Source organism: Salminus brasiliensis, chromosome 1 (genome assembly GCF_030463535.1).
Source record: "Salminus brasiliensis chromosome 1, fSalBra1.hap2, whole genome shotgun sequence".
NCBI lineage: Eukaryota > Metazoa > Chordata > Actinopteri > Characiformes > Bryconidae > Salminus > Salminus brasiliensis.
This window is the reverse complement of record NC_132878.1, coordinates 10,849,361-10,856,288: the sequence shown is the minus strand read 5'-3', so window position 1 is coordinate 10,856,288 and position 6,928 is coordinate 10,849,361. Positions and strand designations below refer to the sequence as shown.

General features: G+C 40.1%; 1 protein-coding gene across 1 annotated transcript; it reads right to left on the bottom strand.

The window, feature by feature from the left end:
- Nucleotides 1–229: 229 nt before the first annotated feature.
- Nucleotides 230–2,695, bottom strand: LOC140537895 (cation channel sperm-associated protein 2-like). Its single transcript, XM_072660205.1, has 9 exons — nucleotides 2,635–2,695; nucleotides 2,361–2,429; nucleotides 1,998–2,170; nucleotides 1,703–1,858; nucleotides 1,486–1,610; nucleotides 1,013–1,191; nucleotides 771–870; nucleotides 376–551; nucleotides 230–261 (listed from the first exon to the last, which is right to left on the bottom strand). The coding sequence occupies exons 1-9, from the start codon at nucleotides 2,693–2,695 to the stop codon at nucleotides 230–232; spliced, it is 1,071 nt and encodes a 356-aa protein (XP_072516306.1).
- Nucleotides 2,696–6,928: the final 4,233 nt, after the last annotated feature.

Sequence of the window (6,928 nt, the reverse complement as noted above, 5' to 3'; positions counted from 1 at the left end):
TGAAAATTGAATGTGACAAATATGCAAATACTTTTTCACAGCACTGTAAAGCCCTCTCGTTGTGTCGTCTCGGTGTTGATGAAAACTGGCATGCTGGAAGGTCCTATGCAACAATTAAGTGGAAACAAGAAGAATACATCAACCAGAATTCATAACAATGCACACTATAGAGCATAACTACCACTTGTGAGCTGGAGCTGGCCATGCTGGTGTTTGCAGCAGGGGTGTTTCAAGAGGTGTGCTGATTAAGGAATGCCTGAACTGGAAGACACAGACGTAAAAGAGATTAGAGGGTACATTTCTAACATCCCTACAACACCACTTGTAAACTTTCCCAGAACTTCACTACAATTCCCATAATTCCCTAGGGCGTACCTTCCAGATTCTGCATCTGTTTCCTCTCTTCCAGGCGTTCCTGCAGTGTCTCCATCAGCTCCAGGTACGTTATGAGGGACTGCCTGGGCCAGACCATGCGTTGTACCTCCTGGTCGTTGATCTCCCACATCTTCTCCATGACGCATGTGTCCCAGGCTTTCCCCCCTCTCTCACAGCTTCAGAAAGTAGACATGGGAGAAATATTTAGAACTGCAATAAAAACCTCAAACCAGTAAAGAGCAAGTCTTAGCTGCATGTAGGAGGTAACTAGGACCCTCAAACACTTGTTAAGATTAAAGGGTTTACATGATTCATACATGACTGTATAAATTATATGCATGCTGACCAACTGTTGGGTCGTCTGTGGAAAAGTATGGCATAGACAGACCACTCACCTGCTCGTCCTCTCTTTTTTCACAGACTGTTCTTCTATCTGCATTTTAATCTGCTGCACCTCTTTTGTGAGCTCCTTCCGGGCATGTTCAAAGCTGCTCACTGTGGACATACAGCACATTGTGAATTGGGATTTTTCATCAAATGGAAAACAAAACTACTTGAACAGCTCCTCTGCTCTTGCTCTGAAGTCTATGCCCTTCAGTACTTCTAGCATTTTCCACTGTCTTCTAGTGCTACCTACCAACATCTGCCATAAACACCATTTTCAGCATGAAGCCAGCTACTATCACCCATCCGATGATGAAGATGTTGATAGAGGTGTTCTGCAGCTCTGGAACCTTCCATGTGTCTTTGAGAAGGGCATGCCAGTTATCTCCAGTGAATAGTATAAACAGGGTGGCGAGGGCATTGCTGAGGTTCCTGCAAAGCAGAATATATAAGATCACTTAAAAGAAAGGAGGGCAACAATATTCTAATATAAAAAATGATGTGTTTTAGTTCCAAGCAGATCTGTCAGACCATGTTGTAGCAAAACCCTTAGAATTAAACAAAGTCACTAGAATAGATTACTGAAAGCTATCAGGTATGAAGCTGTGGCCTAGAGTGAACACCAGTGACTGTTTATTAAAGAGGTCATTCAGTAGTAGGGTTGTATGATACTGTGTACAGTCATGATCTTAGAAGGGATTCAAATATCAAGGAAAATGAACTCACTTGAAGCTCTCCTTGTAGGTGAGATTTTTAACCTCTGAGTGAGCATAACCCTTAAACAGAGCGATGCCCACCAGAGCGAAAAAGTACCCCAGCACCACCAGAAGCAGAAGGGTGGCACTCGCACCCTGCAGAAAACACACCAGAAACACATCACTCTCAGTACTTAGAATAACATGATGTTTTACCAAATAAACTGGAGTTATGTTTTACACCAAACCTTTAAACTTCTGAAGATGATCAAAACGGTGAGCCTCAATGGTCTGAATCTAATGATGATCTTCAGGGTGCGGAGGATCCGAAACTGGCGGAGAATCACCAAAAAGCCAGAAGTCTGCTTTTCAGTAAAAGCCCCGATGATCTCTGGAAGGACGGACTAACAAAACAAGACAAGACATAGAGAAGAGGTGAAATACAACTGCTACATGACATGACAAACTAGCCTGTACAAATGATTCTGTAGAACACACACACACACACACACACACACACACACACACTGCCATGGTTCTTACCAGGATAGTGACTGTAAAGTCAAAAACGTCCCATGTCCTTTTCCAGAACTGCCAAAAGTCCTCCACCCATCTGAGGATCAACTCCAGGATGAAAACCGAGAGTATACCCCAATCTATCCCATCCAGAACCAGCTTGATCTTCTGCATGCTGGAGACAGTGCTGTTGATCATTTCTGAAAGAAATTAAAGAATGGACCAGATTAATCTCAAGTCTCACACAGTTCTATTCTGTAGATTTGCACAGATATAGAAAGAGAAATGTCCACAGCTGTTCCTGAACCAGCATTTCTGAACCACATTTCCCAGAATCCTCAGGTATTATGAGCATTACCCTTTCCTACACAAAAATCTCCTTGCCCTTACCTGCCTGGACCATCAGAATCACGACGTTCAGGATGATCAAAAGCGCCATAAAGTTCTGGAACAGGCTACCTAGACACACACTGATTAAGGACAAGGCATTTTCATTTCATGGAACCAACCCATGGCTTTCCTAGTGAACACACTGCAACAGAACCATGACTCAGTGTTTGACCTTCAACACATCATTCTGCTGAAAGCCAAAGCAGATAACAGGGCAGTTTACTGTTCTCCTGCTGGAGTTCAGTAAATAAGAAGTACAGATATGAGAGGATACTTTCGAGGATCCGGTGAGCAAAGTTGCCCGCAGGCACACATTTGGCCATGTGTCTCTTCATCCTTCGTCACGCAGTCCTGTGTATGTAGCAGTCAGGCAGCAGCTGTGTTTATAGACTCACGAGCTGATGATGTCATAATCGCTCCTTCTACCTCCTCTCCCTTTTGTTGTGATGTCATCAGTGCAGACTGCCACTGTTGCTATGACGTTGACTCCACACCTCAACACTGCAGTGAGTGGTGCACTCTGAGAGGTGTGGGTTCTTTACCAATTATTGGGATCTTCATAGAACCTTTACATTATGTGGGGGTTCCACTCCCACGTCTCTTCTACAAAAACAATATTCTCTTAGAAAGCATCCATTAAAAAGTTCTTTTAGAAGCCAAATGTGGTTCTAAGGCATTAGGCCTAACACCCTTCTTGATACCTTTATTTCTAAAGTGTGTATAAATGATAAACTATGAACTGAAGTATAAAGTATTAAAGCATAGTTTCTCTACACGTGAATAAAAATTTTAAGAAAGTGAAATAATGAAGTATGAACTATGTTTCTTAATAGTTTTGTCAGTATATCCTAACCTTATGCTATTATTATGACACTAACAAAGTCAGAAAACGAGAATAAGCAGCAATCAGATATGTTTAATGTCTCCCTTTGCTGGCCTCAGTAGGGAGCTCATGCACAGGACATGTGCCCTAATGTGCAATAGGCCAAGCTCTGCCCTTCACCTGAGGCTCATCTCCAGCACACAGGTGCTGTTCATGACTGGACTGATTAGGAGTCCTCCTAAGCTCCTCAGTTTTGTGTGCTCTCTGTGAAGTCACTGTTACTCTACCAGTCTCTGAAGTGTTTGTGGTGCATTTGACTTACACATACTGTCCAATATCCCAGTCCCAAAGTACCGTCATGAGAATGTTAATGTATTTGATTCATCAGTGGTCATAATGTTGTGGCTTACTGGTGTTTCTACATCATTAAACCATAACGTGCTTCTCAGAGTCAGTCCTGGAGTTCCCAAGCTTTGACTTTTTACTGTATTTCCCCGTCTTTAACACACGTGAACAAACAGACAAGGAGCTTAGTAATTAAAAGTACAAACTCCAGAGGATGTACTCTCCATTAAAGCCCTTTAAGGCTTTACAATCAGTGTACAGTAATAAACAGAACAAATGACAGTAATAAACATTAATGAATGGTTAAGTAATGTCTCAACTAATTATTCATTGACACTATTTAAGACATTAAGCGTTATTAAATGTTTATCTAATGTCTCAATCATTAATTAACATCAACCCCTAATTATGTATCTCTGTGATCTTTATAAAGTATAATAAAGTAGAAAACAGTTCTACCCTTAAAAACACTTCATAAATGCTCAAGAGGTTCAGTAAGCAGTTTCCAGTCACAGATGATCATAAAGTAATGTGCTACAACAGTCCATTTCTAAAAGTGGTTCCTTGCACTTTCACGGCTGCAGAACAATGCTTTAATTAGCATGACTTCAGTTCTATGGTGTGTTTATCTGAAAGTTCATCTCTTAAATAAGACTTAATCAATGCAGAAGAATATTTAATAACTGTTACTAATAGATTAATCAAGATGAAGCAGGACATAAGCTTTTCAGCATCACCCAAGCATTTCACACAAACAAGGAACACCTGACTACAGTTAACAACAGGGCAGGGCTACAAAGGAGGCACAGGTGGGAACTAAACACTAAAGCCAAGGCGCAGCAAGGGCGGAGACAAGGGAGGAGACACAAACAAAGCCATGTACTAGGGAGCTCATGTAAATAAAACAAACACACTCGGGGAAAAACACAGAGGCAGAGAAGAAAAGGGACAGAACACATGAGCACCAAGCATTTGGCCTTTGTGATGTCTGACTTACTTATTCCTAGAAGTGCTGAGCACCAGTCATCTGACCGCAGCATTTATAAAAATGATTTTTTCGCCCTCGATCAAATCCCAGATGCCTTCTTTTATGAGTTTTATTTTCTAAATGTACATTTGATCATGCAGAGTGTATAACTTTTCTAAATTACTCCAGTAAAAGGGTAGTTTAAGTGTTTGGCTCTTGTTCAGGTGAAATTGGCCCGAGCCTCATCTTCAGGTTTGCTGCTTCTTGCTTTTCAAGTCTACCATCATTGTGGATAAAACACACAGGAGTCAGTTCATTATTTCCGCCATCATTTCCTGAACCAGCTGGCTAACATAAAGCCCCTTTCTGTAACACATCAGGGTTTTCTTTAATATTCATGCTTTTATGTGTAAATGTAATATACTTTGATTACAGATACATATGTCCCTTTTATTGATCTGTTAAACAATGGTACAGATGTGTTTTTCACCACTATCAGTTATTTTGAATGTTTTTTAAAAGCAACAAATCTGAAATGAATATAATGAATATATATATAAAAAAACTGAAAATCTGAATAATAACCTGGTGAATAAGGAGGTGGGAAAAGGAGTGCTGTATTTACGTCCGCAAGCTAAAACTTGTTACTTTTGCGAAAATTATCTTTCCAACTGAGATCAGTTTAAATCCAGTCCAAACATCCTATATTTTTTTGTATTATATTTATATAGTAAGAATATAACTTATTTCTAGACTTCTATTTCTTATTTTTAGTTTAAAGGGGTTTACTAGATGGTGTGTATTCTGAGAAATCATTTTTGAAACAACCAATATGATCTGCCAAAATAATAAAACCATTTCACTAATAAAATATTATGTAATCAATAAAAAATACAGATTGTACAGAATTATATATCATGTAAATACTCATTGTTTTACACAGAAACTGCCTAGCAACAACTTGCTGGAATACTGTGGCAAGTACTTACCAACACTATAGCAACCAACTGGTAACCACTGAGCAACTTCAGAGCAACCATGTGGCAACTCCATATCACCTGGCATATTATAGCAACTGCTTAGCAACGCCATAGCAACCTACCTTGTAATTAAGTAATACTTAATGGCAACCTTTTAAAATAACCTGTCAATACCATAGCAACCACATAGCAACAACTTTGCAAATATTTTTTTAATTTCTCACAGAACAAGAATTTAATAGAAAACCTGTTTAACTTAATTTCACTCAATAAGTGCTTTGATTTTAGACAAATGGATTCTAGCTTTCATATCTAACTGTCCATAACGACTTTTAGATTGGACTCAATCTACTTCCACCACAAATTTGGTGTGAATCTACAGCTAATTTTTAACAGCAAGGTTCTGTAAACAATTCTGTTAATGTAAGGTCCTGTGGGGCATATCAGATGTTGAGGTTGTTCAGTGTTCAGTGTTTTCAGTGTTTTACTGTTTTAGTAGAATATTTGATGGAATATTTGACATCTAAGCTTATGTGGGTCACTTAGCTTTCACAGACAACATTCACATGTGGGGCCTGTATTGGTAGACCAACTGGGAACCAAAACGTTTTGTCCACAGATTCCATGTTAGCCCCACATGTGATTTCCTCCAGGGACAGTGATGGGACCAGGAGGGGTTACATATGGGCCCCATCTGGGTTGTACACTGCACATGGGGCCTAGATTTGACCCATGTTAGATGAAGGTGATCAGTAACAATAAGGCCCATTTGGGAAGCCCAATAAGCCCCTACAAGATTGTTCACCACAACCAATCAAGTTTTGGTCCTTGGACACGTGACACTGTAAAATTACATTCACATGTGCTAAAAATGTGCTGCTGTTGTCCTTGGTTAAACATATTTAGCTCACATTAGTTGGCAAACATTATCTAGCTACTGGTAATTACCTGGCTCAGCGGTTAGAGCACCAGGCTATTGATGACAGGGTTATGGGTTCGATACTCTGGGTTTGGCAAGCTAAGATAGGATAAGCTAATCCTTTATTAGACCAGTGGGGACATTCACAGTGCCAGAGCAGGGATAGCAACATACTCAGATGCAAAATGTAGATAAATTACCAATATATACACAATATAAACAATAGAAGTCAAAAAATATGAGAAAAACACACTATTATTTACAGATTATTTACAGATAATTGCAAATTGACCCTTAATTGCACATATTTCCTGAACATGTGTGTGTAGTTTAAGTGTGTGTGTGTGTGTGTGTGTGTATGTGGTCCGCTGGCAGCAGTGCTGGTTGTAGAGTCTGACGGCAGCAGGAAGGAAGGACCTGCCACTGTTGGGCCCTTGAGCTGGGTCCTTAACCCTCTTTGCTCCCTGTGTGCCCACTACTGCCACTAGTGCCCCGTTTTGCTTACTAGTGTGTATGTGTGTATTCATTGCATGG